This window comes from Muscardinus avellanarius (genome assembly GCF_963383645.1).
Source record: "Muscardinus avellanarius genome assembly, chromosome: X".
Taxonomy (NCBI): domain Eukaryota; kingdom Metazoa; phylum Chordata; class Mammalia; order Rodentia; family Gliridae; genus Muscardinus; species Muscardinus avellanarius.
In genome coordinates this window covers 99,255,961-99,271,502 of record NC_137792.1, presented here as the reverse complement: position 1 = coordinate 99,271,502, position 15,542 = coordinate 99,255,961, and the positions used below count along the sequence as shown (strand labels likewise).

The window sequence follows — 15,542 nt, the reverse complement described above, 5'->3', positions numbered from 1 at the left end:
TTTGGACTATCACTGCACCTGCCTTCCTTTGACCTGGTGACTTTCTGTTTCTCTGACAGCCTCATGCCTGTTTGTCTAGATTGCTGACTCTTGACTCAACAAGAACTTCTGTTATCTTGTTTCTGTCCCGTGGTTGTACATTCATCTATTCCTTCAGGAGCCCTTAGTACACATTGCAATCTCCCCAGCCCAGAAAATTCCCCAGACCATCTGACCTCTAGCAATTTGTTTCCAACTGCTGCTAATGTCCAGTCTACTTATTTAAAACAGCTTCAAAAACAAAAACAGAGCTTCAAAGAAGGCAAAGAAAACTTTCTATATATATGAAAAAATGAAAATTTAAAACTCTAACGTTAAAAATTAAATGTTAAGCCAAGTGTAATCTCAGTACATGGGAGACAGAGGCAGGAGGATCGCAGGTTTGGGGACAAACTCAACAACATAGCAGGACTCTCAGAAAACTAGCAAGACTCTGTTTTGAAATAAAAAATAAAAATGGCTGGGGATTTAGTTAAGAGGTAGAAAGCCCCTGGATTCAATCCCTAGTACCACACACACACACACACACACACACACACACACACACACACACACACTTTGTTTTATCTCTTGCCCATTTGGTTTCCCAGTTTCTCTCTAAGTTCCACCAAGTAGAATAGTGGAAGGGAATCTGGGAGCGTAGTCAAGAGGGGAAGAAAGGTCCCTGGTGCAAGAAACAGTTTAAATAATGCTATGCACATATATGAAGTTATCAATATCAATCACAATAATATGTCGGGGGAGTAGGAGGGAATGGAGTGGGATCCAGAGGGAAACACACCAAGTGCTGTGTGCAAGTACATTCCTATCACTCTGCACCTCATTATGAGGTACAATACACCAATAAAAGTATATTAAAAGTTAAGCCTCAGTCTTTTTTTGGAATATAACACATGGGGGAAGGAAATTAATGGAATGCAGAAAATCATAGGTATCAATCAACAAACATTTGAGCACCTACCAGGGGCAAGGAGGCATTGTACTTGAAAGGATCTCTTGCCACTGAATTATGCTTGGTTTCTAATAAACAAGGTAGCAGAGGATACTCCTTGGGGAGCCTGCTAAGAAAAACATCTACAGAGAAGTTCAAGAAAAGAAAGGCAGTTAAATCCTTTTTACTAATGCCATAGCAATTAAAATTATGGACCTTAACTTACTTCTGACTGAACTGGTTAATAGGATATTTTAGCAGGGCTTGGAAAACCAGTTTACTGCTATAGATATTCTGCGAGAGGTGACTTTCAGCCTTGTCACGTGTGATTCCCAAGAGTCCAGTTCCTCATTCCAATCCACGCCGTGTTTATGAAAGTGCATTTGCTGGAACAGTAAAAAGAAAAAAACTTCAGTGCAGGAAGTCATCCAACCCTGATAAGCTGACATGTAGAATAAAGTTGGTGGTGCTATTTAGTACTAAGGTAGCCTGGTTAAGAATTATACGCCCATGTACAATTGGAGAAGGGACAGGCAAAGGTGAATGTAGATAACTAAAGTGAAAAAGAGCTGATGTATTCAGAGCTTATGTTGCTAGAGGTGAGATCAGTTACCTGCCTGCAACTGAAATTTCAAACTTCTGTTTAGCAGGGACATGAGTGGACAGTATCAGCAGACATCTTAAGTTTTATGCTCAGATGAATGAGCAATGAATCAAGAGAGTAAGACCAGGTTTTTTCGGCTCCTTGTAATTTTTACCTTTTTACTTAAAAGTACAGCATCTTTTTCAGTGAATGCCTATGTGACTGTGATATATTACAATGAAACCAGCAACTATACTACAACTGAGGCATGTGAATGTGGTGTTTACGGATTAGCCTCACCACTGGCTAATGCTATGGGGGTGGTCAGCATCCCTACGAATAATAACTACCAAGCTTGCGATTACAACACTGAATTTACTAACATGAAGAAGCCCTGGATTGCACTGATAGAAAGAGGTAATTGTACGTTTTCAGAAAAAATTCAAACAGCAGGTAGAAGCAACGCCGATGCTGTTGTGATTTACAATGCTCCAGAGCCTGGCAACCAGACAATACAGATGGCAAATTTTGGTAAGTAATAACCAATTCTCAAAGAGAATTCATGTCTTTGTTTCATCTTAAAATGGTATTTCCAAACTAGAGTTAATCTAGGATATGAAAAGAAAATAATAAAGCAATTTTCCTTTAAGTGTATTTGTACTTGTCTGGTACTACTAGAATTGTTTTATTATTTAATGTTTTTAATTAACTTGTTCCAAGAACACCAGAAATCCATGAGGTGATTAAAATTTACTTTTTTCTTCAGCTCTATTAGTTTCTTCAGTGTACAGTATATAATTGCTTTCTTTATGCGTGTGTGGTACTAGGGATTGAATCCAGGGGCATTCTACCTCTGAGCCACGCCCACAGCCATATTTTAGTTCTTAGTTTGAAACAGGGTCTCACTAAGTTTCTGAGGGTATCCTTGAACAGTATCTTTCTGTTCAGGCCTTCTAAGTACTGGGATTATAGCCCTGTATCACTGAACCCGGTTTTTATAATTATTTCTTAATAAGCTATAACTTTACCTCTAAACATTTTTTTAATTCATTATTATCATACTTTCCGATTGATTCATTTTTCTCCTCCAAAAAGGACTGGATATAGTCAAATATGTAAAACTGCAAAACTGATTCATTATTATTAAACAATAGCATATTTTAAGTGTATAAAAGGTTACAAAAATGTGAATTTACTGTACTGCATGCATATAAAATGTGAACCTTTGAGAGACTAATACACACACACACACACACACACACACACACACACACACACACAAAACTACTCTGCCAGATAAATTATCCACTTAAAAAGGTATGGAAGAAATAGGGCAGCATTGTAATCCATATAAAAATAGAGATTTCCTTTAGAAATATATACTAATGATTTCTTAAGGAAACAGAATGATCTAATTTATTAACTTTGTAAAGAAATTTACTTCTGATAATTACTATTTTTATTTTATTTTGTAAAAAATTCCACTTTAGTGATAAGTAGTTTTTTAAAGCCAATGAAATAGACACATTTTCTACACTGTGGATGGGTACATATATTTTTATTCCCTAGGTTTAGCAAAGGTGGGGGAGGAATAATTTCAAATAAACCAATATTGTGATAATTGGTGTCATCACCATCAAATATGGCCGGTAAGAATTAATGAAAAGAAACCAGATTTCAGATTTATAAAAAGGAAAAACATCAAATTTGTGTGAAGAATAATAGAATCCTTAGAACATGACAAGTTGTGTACATACAATATTGAACTTTAGTATTAACGTATGAAAAACAAGCCGATTGTTTCTCTGGGCATCAAACAAATGGTCTTTCAGGAATACAAAATTTTTGTAAAGGTAACAAAACTCTATTTGTTTCCTTTTGTAACACATACTGCATATTGCCATGTTCAGACATTCACATTTTATTTTTCTTTAAACTGAAAGCATTTCCTGAATGTGCCTATATATTTGTGTGTGTGTGTGTGTGTGTGTGTGTGTTGCTGGGGATGAAATGCAGGGGCTTTCTACCTTCAGGCTACACTCCTAGACCTATTTTCTATTTTATTTGGAAACCGGGTCTTACTAAGTTTCTGTGAATCTCACTAAATAGCTGAGGCTGGCTTCGAATCTGTGCCATCCTCCTGTCTCAGCCTCCCAAGTACTGGGATTGCAAACATGTGCCACCATGTCTGGATAATGTGCCTATATTTTTACAAGTGACTTTTGGTGGTGGTGGTGGTACTGGGGATTGAACTCAGAAGCATTCTACCTCCAAGTTATATCCCTATCCCTATTTAATTCTTTTTTATTTTGAAACAGGGTCTGACTAAATTGCTTAGGGCCTTGTTAAACTGCTAAGGCTGGCTGTAAACCTGCGATCATCCTGTCTCAGCCTCCCATGTACTGGGATTACAGGTGTGCACCACCATGCCTGGCTTTTTAAAGTGACCTTTATATTTTTATTATTTTTTAAAAATTTTTTAGTGGTGCTGAGGTTCCTGGAAACCCTTCTATCTCCGGGTTACACTCCCAGGCCTATTTTATATTTTTATTTAGAAACAGGGTCTCTTAAGCCAGCAAGGCTGGCTTCGAACATGCTCGATCCTCCTGTCTCTGCCTCCCAAGTGTGGGGATTACAAGCCTGCGCCACCACGCCCGGCTGTGACTTTTATATTTTTATTAAGAAAATATTTCCTCTCTGTAACTTAGTGAGACCCTGTTTCAACATTTAAAAAGGTCTAGGTGTAGCTCAGAATTAGAATGCTCGTGGGCTCAATTCCCAGTATGAGAAGTATGAAAGACGGGTAGGGAGAGATCTCTAAACCCATTTTGAGGGAACTACTACTTTCTTTATATTTAAACTTAGAAATCGTGAGCATGCTAGGTCTTGTTTGGCATGCACAATCATATTCTGCTTATTCATCCCCCTGTGATTTTTTTAAATATACATAGTACCAAACAAAACAGTAGACTTATTTTCAAAACTTACTTTGCAACCTGCAGTAGGGGCCAATATCAAGTAGAATGTAATTGTTCTGCTGCTGAATTTAAAATACTTACCAAAAATCAATCACAGTAAATCTCTCCAAAAGGTATGCGCACCTTCATTTAAATATGTGGCTTAAACCTAGTTACAAAAAGAAAACAGATTAAACATTCGACATATACCTCCACTATAATAAATGCGCATGAGCAGAAACATTTTGAAAGCGAAGGCATCGCTTCTGTTGTAAAAGAAGCACACGGAGACAAGCAGGGTGGCAAGTATATGTAATGTGACTTGTTGGGGAGGCTAACCCAAGAGGATGGCAAGGTCAAGGCCTCGACAACAAAGTGAGACTCCATCTCAAAGACAAACATAAAAGCCGGGCATGGTGACACACCCTTCTAATCCCAGTACTTGGGAGGCTGAGACAGAGAATCCCAAGTCTGTGGCCAGCCTCAGCTACTTAGGCCCTCCATAACTTAGTGAAACCATGTTTCAAAATAAAGAATAAGGCTGGGAGTGTTGGCTCAGGTTTGTAATCCCCGCGCTTGGGAGGTGGAGACAGGAGGATCACGCAGGTTGGAAGCCAGCTGCGCTGGCTTAAGAGACCCTATTTCAAAAAGTATAAAATAGGTCTGGGAGTGTAGCTTGGAGGTAGAAGGGCTTCCAGGAACCCCAGTACCACCAAAAATATAAAATATAAAAAATAAAATGAGACTTCCGGGAAGATGGCGACCGAGAAAAGCGGGGCTTAAGAGCCCCGCTAACACCAATCTCCATTACCACAAAATCAGCGCCTTTCATAGCCAGAAAACACCATCACCAGAGAAACAAAAAAATCACCAGGCTCCAGAGAGAAAGCGAACTGAGAACAGAGCTCAGAGCCACAGAGGAGATACACACGCGGCAGCAGCGCCATACTGCCTGCAGCAGCGGCGACTTTACCGGACGGCTACAGCAAGACAAGGTGAGCCGCTGCAGAACAGCCAGGCAGGATTTCTCACCGCAGGTAAAATCTAAAGCTCCCAGTGGCTGAGCTCAGCAAACGCTGCAGGGATTCAGAGTGGAAATCAAAACCAAGAAGAAATACGCCAGTCTCACGGCTGAGGGCGTAGCAGCGGCGCCATATTGCCACCGGCGGCAGCAGCAGAGAATTCACCGAATCCAGTACAGCTACATCTGCGAACTCAAGAACAGTGAGTCAAATTGCGGGCCACAGAGGAGAAATCCCAGTACTGTACTCCCTGGGACTTGACCAAGTGGGGGAGGGGCGGTGGCAGAAATATCACACCATAGGAGAACGTGCAACCTGGCACCCCCCACAGTCTAAAGCAGCCTCTATCGACTCTCTGGGTCGGAGACTCTGTGATACAACCCAGTAAAGGAGTAGTGGGGTCTGAGATACCACAGACTCGAGATCCAGAACACCTTAAGTGAAGTCATAGTGACCCAAGGGAAGAACCCAGAGAAGGCACAAACTTCCGAAATCATGGGAAAGAGGAATAATACTGGAGCAATGAATGCCCACAACCCCACAACATCAGAACCCGATAACACAGAAAATCAGAGATTTCTAGAAGATCAAATCAGGAAAATAACTGTAGAAATAATAGAGGTGCTTCGAAAAGAACTCAGAGAGAGCCAAAAAGAGATAAAGAATGCAATTAATGAAGTAAAGGCCTCAATTCAAAGCACAAACAACCGATTAGACCACATGGAGAACAGAATCTCGCTCTTAGAAGATGATCATTCCAAAAATGAACGCATAGTTTCTAATCTAGAAAAAATATCCGACAGCAGGAATCTGATATTGAAGAAATATGGGCCCATTTTAAGAGAGCTAACCTAAAAATAATTGGAATAGAGTAGGGAAAAGAAAGTGAAACCAAAGGGATCAACAATCTCTTCAAGGAAGTAATAGCAGAAAATTTTCCAAACATAGAGCAAGAGGTTGATACACAGGTCCAGGAAACTTATAGAGCTCCCTTTAGACAGGATCGGAGAAGAGGATCCCCACGCCACATAATTGTCAAAATGATCAATGTGGAAGCCAAGCAGAGAATCTTAAAGGCAACAAAAACAAAGGGCCAAGTGACATTCAGAGGCAAACCAATTAGAATCACTCCAGACTTCCCAAACCAAGTCATGAGAGCCAGAAGGGCTTGGAGTAACATATTCCAAACTCTGAAAGAAAACAACTTCCAGCCAAAAATTTCCTACCCAGCAAAACTTTCTATCAAATTAGATGGAGAAATAAGAAGCTTCCATGACAAACAGAAACTGAAGGAATTTATGTCTTCAAAACCAGCACTAGATAAAATCCCCAAAGAGATTAACTACAAAGAAGAAATAGGTAACACACACCATAACCAGAGAAACAAGAGTTTCTATCCAACAGACAACTAAGATTGGTTATCTGTGGAGATTCATTACTTATGTTAGTCTTTTACCTATCTCTAAATGGTATTGTTTGCCTTTATTGTTGTTAATTTTTAGGATTTCTATTTGGAATATTAATATACCTTCAGATATAGCATTTGGAAATATTTTACCCCATTCTATTAGTAACTGTTAACTCTGTTTACATTGTCTTTGTATATACAATATCTTTTTTATTTTTTAGGGAGTTTGTATACTCTTCTGTTGCCTGTGCCATTGAAATCATATCCAAGAAATCACTGCCAATTTCAATGTTGTGAGGTTTTATGACCCAGATTTTCTCCTAAAAGTTTATAGTCTTAAGATTTATATTTAGGTCTTTTATCTATTTTGAGTTAATATTTGTATATGGGATTAGGTAAGGATCCAACTTTATTATTTTCCATGTAATTATTATGTTTCAACAATATTTAGTTAAAAGATTATTATCCCCACCACCAAATGTTCGTGGAAACCTTGTCAAAAATAACTTGACAATATAGGGAAGAATTTAGCTCTAGGCTTTTATTTAACTCCAATGGTTTATATATCTGCCTTTAGAATAGTACTACACTGTTTCAATTATTGTAGCTTTATATGGTTTGAAATCAGAAAATATATATCTTCTAGCTTTGTTCTTTTTCAAGATCGTTTTGGGTATCTAGAGTCCATATTCCATATTAGGATAGATTTTTTTTCTGAAAAATAAATATATAAATATATGATAGTTTCACCTAAAAAAATAGAAAAAAATATTCTCTGGTAAGAAAGAAAGTAAAAAGAAATATTGAAATGTTATCTTTAAGTCATCAAAAGCTTGGTATCAGACAAATGAAACTATTATGTGAGATTATCATTTTTAATTTTGGATAAATTGCTATAATACTAGATGTCAACCACTAAGCCAAGCATGGGAGGTAGGGATGGGGAGAGAATGGGGTGGGGATCGGGTGGGGGCTGACTGGGCGATGTGTGCATGTATGTCTACAAAAGTTTGTATCCCACTATGATGTATGAATACAGTGCACCAATAAAAAATTAAAAATTAAAAAAAAGAAAAACCCAGGACCAGATGGAAAAAAAAAGAAAGAAAGAAAGAATAAAAAATAGGGCGGGGGTGTAGATCAGAGGTAGAATGGCCTGGGGTTTCATTCCCAGTATCACAAAAAATAAAGAAATAAATAAAATAAGCACACTGAAGAAGAGAGCATAATGATAGAAGGGAGAGAGGAATATGATAAAGGTTGATCTCTAAGTACTAAGTGACAATTTGATTGGAGTAAGAAATTCTGGTGTATACTTGTGCAGTGGAGTGACTATAGATAATGATAATCTACTGTAGATTTTTGTCAACTCTAAAAGAAAGAATTTTGAATGCTTCACCATAAAGAAACAATATATGAGCCGGACATGGTGGCACACTGGCCTCTAATCCTGGTACTTGGGAAGCCGAGACAGGAGGATTACAGGCTCAAGGCCAGCCTCAGCAACTTGGCGACACCCTGTTTCAAAATGAAAAAACAAAACAAAAAAAACTATGGCTAAGGCTGGAGACGTGACTTAGTGGTAGAACATCCCTGGGTTCGATCCCCAGCACTACACACAATAAAAAGGGGAAAAGATAAATATTTAAGCAGTTAGATATATTTACTGTGATTCAAACCCAACACAATGTATGCAAGTATTGAAACATCACAGAGTACCCCACTCGTATGTATAATGTTTATGTTTTATTTATGATTTAAAATTTAATTTGAATGAAAGGAATAATGAAAGCCAGGAGCATGCTTGTAATCCCAGTACTCAAGAAGCTGGGGCAGGAAGAGCACAGGTTCACAGCCAGCCTCTGCTACTTAGTGAGGCCCTCCACAATTTAGGAAGACTGTTTCTAAACAAAAACTAAAATAGAACTGGGGATGTAGCTTAAAGGTACAATGTCTCTGGGTTCATTCCTCGGTGCCAGGAAAAAAGAAAAGAAGGAAAGGAAGGAAGGAAGGAAGGAAGGAAGGAAGGAAGGAAGGAAGGAAAGAAAAAGAAAAAGAAACAATAGAACAATAATAGTAACTATAATAAGTCACATTTATTAGAGTTATTTTATGCCGGGCACTGTTCTAGAGTATTTATTTATTGAATTTATTGTTCTTTAACATCGAATGATTTTTTTTTTTTTTGCGGGCCTGGGGATGTAACCCAGGGGCATTCGACCACCGAGCTACACCCCCTGCCCTATTTTTTATTCTTTACTTTGAGACAGGGTCACACTGAGTTGCAAAGAGCCTCGCTAAGTAGCTGAGGCTGTCTGCGAACCGCGATCATCCAGTCCCAGCCTCCCAAATGCTGGGATTACAAGCGTGCGCCACCACGCTGGGCACATCGAATGATCTTGATCTCAAATATTTGCAACTATAACGCCAGAGTTTTGCAGTTATTAGAACTGTCAACTAGCATATCATTGGATTTCCCTTCCTTGAAATTTCTTTTCCATGCTGTTGACAAAAACAGTGAGGAGAGCCAGATGTGGTGGTGCATGCTGGTAATTCCCACGCTTGGGAGGTGGAGACAGGAGGATCACGCAGGTTCAAAGCCAACATCACTGGCTCAAGAGACCCTGTTTCCAATTTTTTTTAATTATCATTTTTTTATTTCTAATTGTACCATACTATATCCCAGACTGCTAGACAAGCCATCCTTGTCTAGAATAGACATTTTCTCAGATATCGCTAAAAATTTAGTGACAGCCTCTGTTACTAAATCCCAAAAGATGTGCTTACTTCAGTATTTTATTTTATTTTTATTTTTTATTTTTTTTCTTTTAACAATTTTTATTGAACATAAATAGTATACATTTAAACTATATTTGGTGCCCTCTCCCCCCACCCCCATTTTCCCTTCCCCCCTCCCACCAATGGTTGTCCAGGTTAACCATGTCATATTCATAATTTTATACATATTCAGATGTAGACCCTCATTAATCAAGATCAGCCTTCCTCCTCTCCTATCTTTCCATTCAAACTTTGCTAGTATTTCCCCTCCATTATCTGGAGTCCCACTGGTATCCTCTGTGTTTCCTAGTTTGGGCATATTAGAGGAAACATATGTACCTTCTCCTTCTGTGCTTGGCTGATCTCACTTAACATAATGTTCTCCAGGACTTTCCATCTTCTTGCAAATGATATAATTTTGATCTTCTTTATGGCTGAATAGAATTCCATTTTGTGTATTTCCCAAAGTTTTGCTATCCATTCATCTGTTGATGGAGATCTGGGTTGGTTCCATATTTTGGCTATTACAAATTGTGCTGCTATGAACATAGGTATGCATATGTTGCTGTATTTCTCTGAATTCAACCCCTTTGGAAAGATACCCAGGAGTGGTATAGCTGGATCATATGGTGGATCTATTCCCACCTTTCTTAGGAATCTCCACACAGATCTCCATAGTGGCTGAACTAGTTTGCATTCCCACCAAAAGTGTAAAAGAGTTTCTTTTCCCCCACATCCTCGCCAGCATTTGTTGTTGTTTAATTTCTTTATGCTTGCCACTCTGACTGGTGTTAGATGGAATCTCAGTGTAGTTTTGATTTGCATCTCCTTGATGGCCAGTGATGAAGAACATCTTTTCATGTATCTATTGGCCCTTTGTATCTCTTCTTTTGTGAAGTGTCTATTTAGTTAATTTGCCCATTTCTTGATTGGGTTGTTTGTTTTGCTAGTGTAGAGTCTTTTGAGCTCTTTGTATATTCTGGATATTAGCTCTCTAACAGAGTGGTGGCTGGTAAAGATCTTTTCCCATTCTGTAGGCTTCCTCTTTAGGTTGTTGATAGTTTCCTTTGATGAGAAGAAACTTTTTAGTTTGATGCTATCCCACTTGTTTATTCTTGCTTTAATTTCCTGAGCTTTGGAGGTTTTGTTGAGAAAGTTACTGCCTGTGCCAATATGTTGTAGTGTTGAACCTATGCTCTCCTCTACTAACTTCACAGTCTCAGGTTTCATTTCTAAGTCTTTGATTCATCTTGAGTTGATTCCTGTGTTTGGTGAGATATAGGGGCTTAGATTCATCTTTTTACAAATGGTTAGCCAGTTCTCCAAGCAACATTTGTTGAAAGGGCTGTCTTTTCTCCAGCCTATGAGTTTGGCCCCTTTGACAAAGATTAATTGACTAAAGATATGTGGGTTTGTTTCTGTATCTTCTATTCTAATCCACTGGTCAGTATATCTGTTATTGGGCCAGTACCATGCTGTTTTTACTACTATTGCTCTATAGTATAGTTTGAAGTCTGGGATTGTAATGCCTCCTGCATGTTTCTTATTGTTGAGAATTGCTTTGGCTATTCTAGGTCTTTTCTTTCTCCATATAAAATTCATGATTGATTTTTCTAGGTCTCTGAAGAATGTCGCTGGTATTTTAATGAGAATTTCATTGAATCTATAGATCAGATTTGGCAGAATGGCCATTTTGATTATATTTATTCTGCCTATCCATGAGCACGGGCAATCTTTCCATCTTCCAAGGTCTTCTTCAGTTTCTTTCTTTAATGTTTTATAGTTTTTGTTGTAGAGGTCTTTTATGTCTTGGGTTAGGTTTATTCCTAGGTATTTTATTGGTTTTGAAGTTATAGTGAATGGAATTGTTTTCTTTGTTTCTTTCATTGTGGATTTGTTGTTGGCATAAAGAAAAGTCACTAATTGCTTTAGGTTGATTTTGTATCCTGTGACTTTGCTGAATTTGTCAATCAGCTCCAGAAGTCTTTTGGTTGAGTTCTTTGGGTCTTCCAGATAAAGGATCATGTCATCTGCATATAAGGAAAATTTTAATTCCTCTCTTCCTATGTGAATTCCTTTGATTTCCTTCTCTTGCCTTATTGCTACAGCAAGAGTCTCAAGGACTATATTGAAAAGGAGTGGTGATAGTGGGCATCCTTGTCTTGTTCCTGACTGTAGTGGAAATTCTTGCAGTTTTTCCCCATTCAATATAATGTTGGCTTTGGGTTTACAGTATATTGCCTTAATTATGTTGAAGTACTTTCCTTCTATCCCAATTTTTGCAGTGTTTTTAACATAAATGGGTGTTGGATTTTGTCGAATGCTTTTTCAGCATCTATTGCTATGATGATGTGGTTTTTGTTCTTGGTTCTATTTATGTGGTGAATAACATGTATTGATTTGCGTATGTTGAACCATCCTTGTTTTTCTGGGAAGAAAACGACTTGGTCATGATGTATTATTCTCTTGATATAGTTTTGAATGCGTATATCTAGTATTTTGTTTAGAATTTTTGCATCTATGTTCATTAAGGATATTGGTCTGTAGTTTTCCTTTCTTGAGGTGTCTTTATTTGGTTTGGGGATTAATGTGATACTGGCCTCATAGAAGGAATTTGGGAGAGTTCCATCTCTTTCAATTTCCCAGAACAAGTTATGAAGTATTGGTATTAGTTGTTCACTGAAGGTTTTGTAGAATTCAGCTGGAAACCCATCTGGGCCTGGGCTTTTCTTTGGTGGAAGAATTTTTATTGCCGTTTCTATTTCTTTGGTTGTTATTGGCTGGTTTAGGCTTGCTATGTCCTCTTGGCTGAGTGTAGGAAGGTTAACTGTGCTTAGAAATCTATTAATTTCTTCCAGGTTTTCAAGTCTATTGGAGTATAAATTTTTAAAGTAGTTTCTGATAATCTTTTGAATTTCTTCACTATCTGTGGTGATATCTCCTTTTTCATTTCTAATTTTGATAATTTGAGTTGATTCTCTTTTTCTTTTGGTTAGGTTGGCCAGGGGTTTATCAATTCTATTAATCTTTTCAAAGAACCAACTTTTGTTTTATTGATTCTTTGAATTGTTTTTTTTTTTTGTTCTCTATTTCATGTATTTCTGCTCTAATTTTAATGATTTTTTGCCTTTTGCTGGCTTTGGGAATAGAGTGTTGCAGAATTTCTAGGTCCTTGAGTTGTGTCATTAGGTTCTTTATTTGGTGGTTCTCTGTCCTTCTTATGTGGGCATTCAATGCAATAAACTTTCCCCTTAATACTGCCTTCATGGTGTCCCATAGATTTTGGTAGGTTGTATCTCTGTTTTCGTTTGTTTTCATAAATTTCTTTATTTCTTCACAAATTTCTGCTCTTACCCATTCATCATTCAATAGTGTATCATTCATACTCCATGAATTTGAATAATTTCTTTTGAGTTTCCTGTTGTTGATTTCTACTTTTATTCCCTTGTGGTCTGAAAAGATGCAAGCAATTATATTACATTTTTTGAATTTGCTGGGGGTTTTTTGTGTCACAGGATGTGGTCTATTTTGGAGAAGGTTCCATGGGCTACTGAGAAGAATGTGTATTCTGTAGTTCCTGGTTGAAATAATCTGAAAATGTCTACTGGGTCCAATTGGTTTATGGTTTCCTTTAGTTCTAAAGCGTCTTTACTCATCTGTTGCCTTGAAGATCGATCCAGTGGTGTGAGAGGTGTATTAAAGTCTCCCAGAATTATTGTATTTGGGTCTACTTGGGGTCTTATGTCCAGAAGGGTTTGTTTTACAAATGTGGTTGCACCCATATTTGGGGCATAAATATTTACTATCATTATATCTTCTTGGTGTATTGTTCCTTTTAATAAAAGGACGTGCCCTAATGTGTCTCTTTTGATGTGTTTTAGTTTAAAGTCTGTTTTGTTGGATATCAGGGTTGCTACCCCTGCTCTTTCTTGGTCACCATTGGCATGGTATATCTTTTTCCATCCTTTCGCTTTCAGTCTGTGAATGTCTTTGGCTGTAAGGTGAGTTTCTTGCAGACAGCATATATTTGGATTATGTTTCCTAATCCACATTGCCAGTCTATGTCTTTTGATTGGTGAGTTAAGTCCTTTGACATTAAGAGATATTATTGAAATATGATTTTTGTTTTCTGCCATTTTGTGTTTTGTCTATTCTTGGGTGGTTTGATCTTTCTTCTTTACTTAAATGGTCCACTTATTAACTTCATCTCTTCTCTGATCCTGAAGTCTGTTTATTTTTTCTTCCTTATGGTTTATTTATTTAAGAATTTTCTCTAATGTTGGCTTTGAATTCATGAATTTTTTGAGATTCTGTTTATCCTGAAAGACTTTGGTTTCACCATTGATCTTGAATAGTAATTTTTCTGGATAGATTAGTTTGGGTTGGAAGTTATTTTATTCCAGGGTCTGAATCATGTCATACCAGTCTCTCCTAGAATTCATGACCTGGGTTGTATAGTCTGGGGTGATTCTTATTGTTTTACCTCTATATGTCACCCATCATTTTGTTCTCACTGCTTTTAAGATTCCTTCCTTGGCCTCTATATTGGTCATTGTGGTTATTATGTGGCATGGAGTGGTCTTTCTTTGGTCCTGTCTCAGTGGAGTTCTGTATGCCTCCTGGACATGAAGGTCCAAGTCTCTTTTCATATTTGGTAATTCTCTGAGATTATTTCCTTGAAGATATTACAGATGCCCTTGTGTACCTCTATCCCTTCTTCAATGCCTATTATCCATAAATTAGGACGCTTCATATTATCCCATATTTGCTGGATGTTTAGGTTTTGTTGCTGTAAAGATTTCTGTATATCGCTGACTGTGTTTTCAATTTGGGATGTACTGCCTTCTAATATTGATATTCTGTTTTCCATTTCATCTAATCTTCCAGAATTTCTTTCTATTGCTGTCTTCATTTCACTTATTGCCTCTTTCATTTCATTCCAGACCTCTTTCTGATTCTTTTTTAGTGTTTTTAACTTACCTTTCACCTCCTCTAGACTTGTTTTAAATCCTTTCATCATAGTGTACATCAAGATTCTGAACTCCCCTTCTTGCATTTCTAGTAGGTCAGTATTCGTGATTTCTGTTGTCTCTTCATAATTCCTGGTTCTCATATTTATAGCGTTCTCTGTCCTGTTTTTCTGATTCTACCCATCATTCTTGAGTATTATGCTTAGTCCAATCTTAATATTAGGAGTTTAGGGGTATCGGCAAGTCAGCAGAGCTTTTCCAGTGTTGAGGGTGCGTGATGTGGGAGGAGCTGGGGTGATGGGTAAAGGAGTCAGATTAGGTAGAGGATATGTTTAGGTTGAGAAAGACTTTAAGTATGATAAGGTAATATCTTGCTGAGAATGAGAGAGAGTTAACTAGTAGGACTCTTGTCGTTAGTAGAGTAAGTAAGGAGATATGAAATACTTTGAGTATTAAATAAGGAGGTATATTATGGGGAAAAGTTTTGAGGGAGAAGAGTGTATAGTTTAGTGTGGGGAAGTTTGTAAAAGGGGTAATGGAAGGAACAGACAAACATAAAAAAAATCCACACAAGATACCAAGACTATTATGTAATCCAAGAAAAAGAAAGGAAAAAACAATCAAAGGAGGAGAACAAAAAAAAGAAGGAAAGAGGAAGAAAGAGGAAAAAAGGACAAGAATAAAATAAAAGGAACTAGCAGTTGTGTGAAATCAGAAAACAAGGCAAACTATCATATATATATATCAAGTTAAAGTAAAAAAAGGGTGGGGAAAAATAAAACAACAATAACCATAACAAAAGCACTGTAAAAGCAAAACAAAACAAAACATCCACAGTAACAGTAAAAAAAAAT

At 37.5% G+C, this 15,542-nt stretch overlaps 1 protein-coding gene across 1 annotated transcript in view; it reads left to right on the top strand.

Annotated features, from left to right (window-relative positions):
• Positions 1–1,678: 1,678 nt before the first annotated feature.
• RNF128 (ring finger protein 128) overlaps positions 1,679–15,542 on the top strand; it is a gene marked incomplete at both ends in the record, with an annotated part of 123,755 nt that continues 109,891 nt past the window's right edge. Inside the window, one exon of the mRNA XM_080719155.1 lies at positions 1,679–2,084. Coding sequence (XP_080575281.1) covers positions 1,679–2,084 — 406 coding nt within the window. The remainder of the gene's footprint in view (positions 2,085–15,542) is intronic.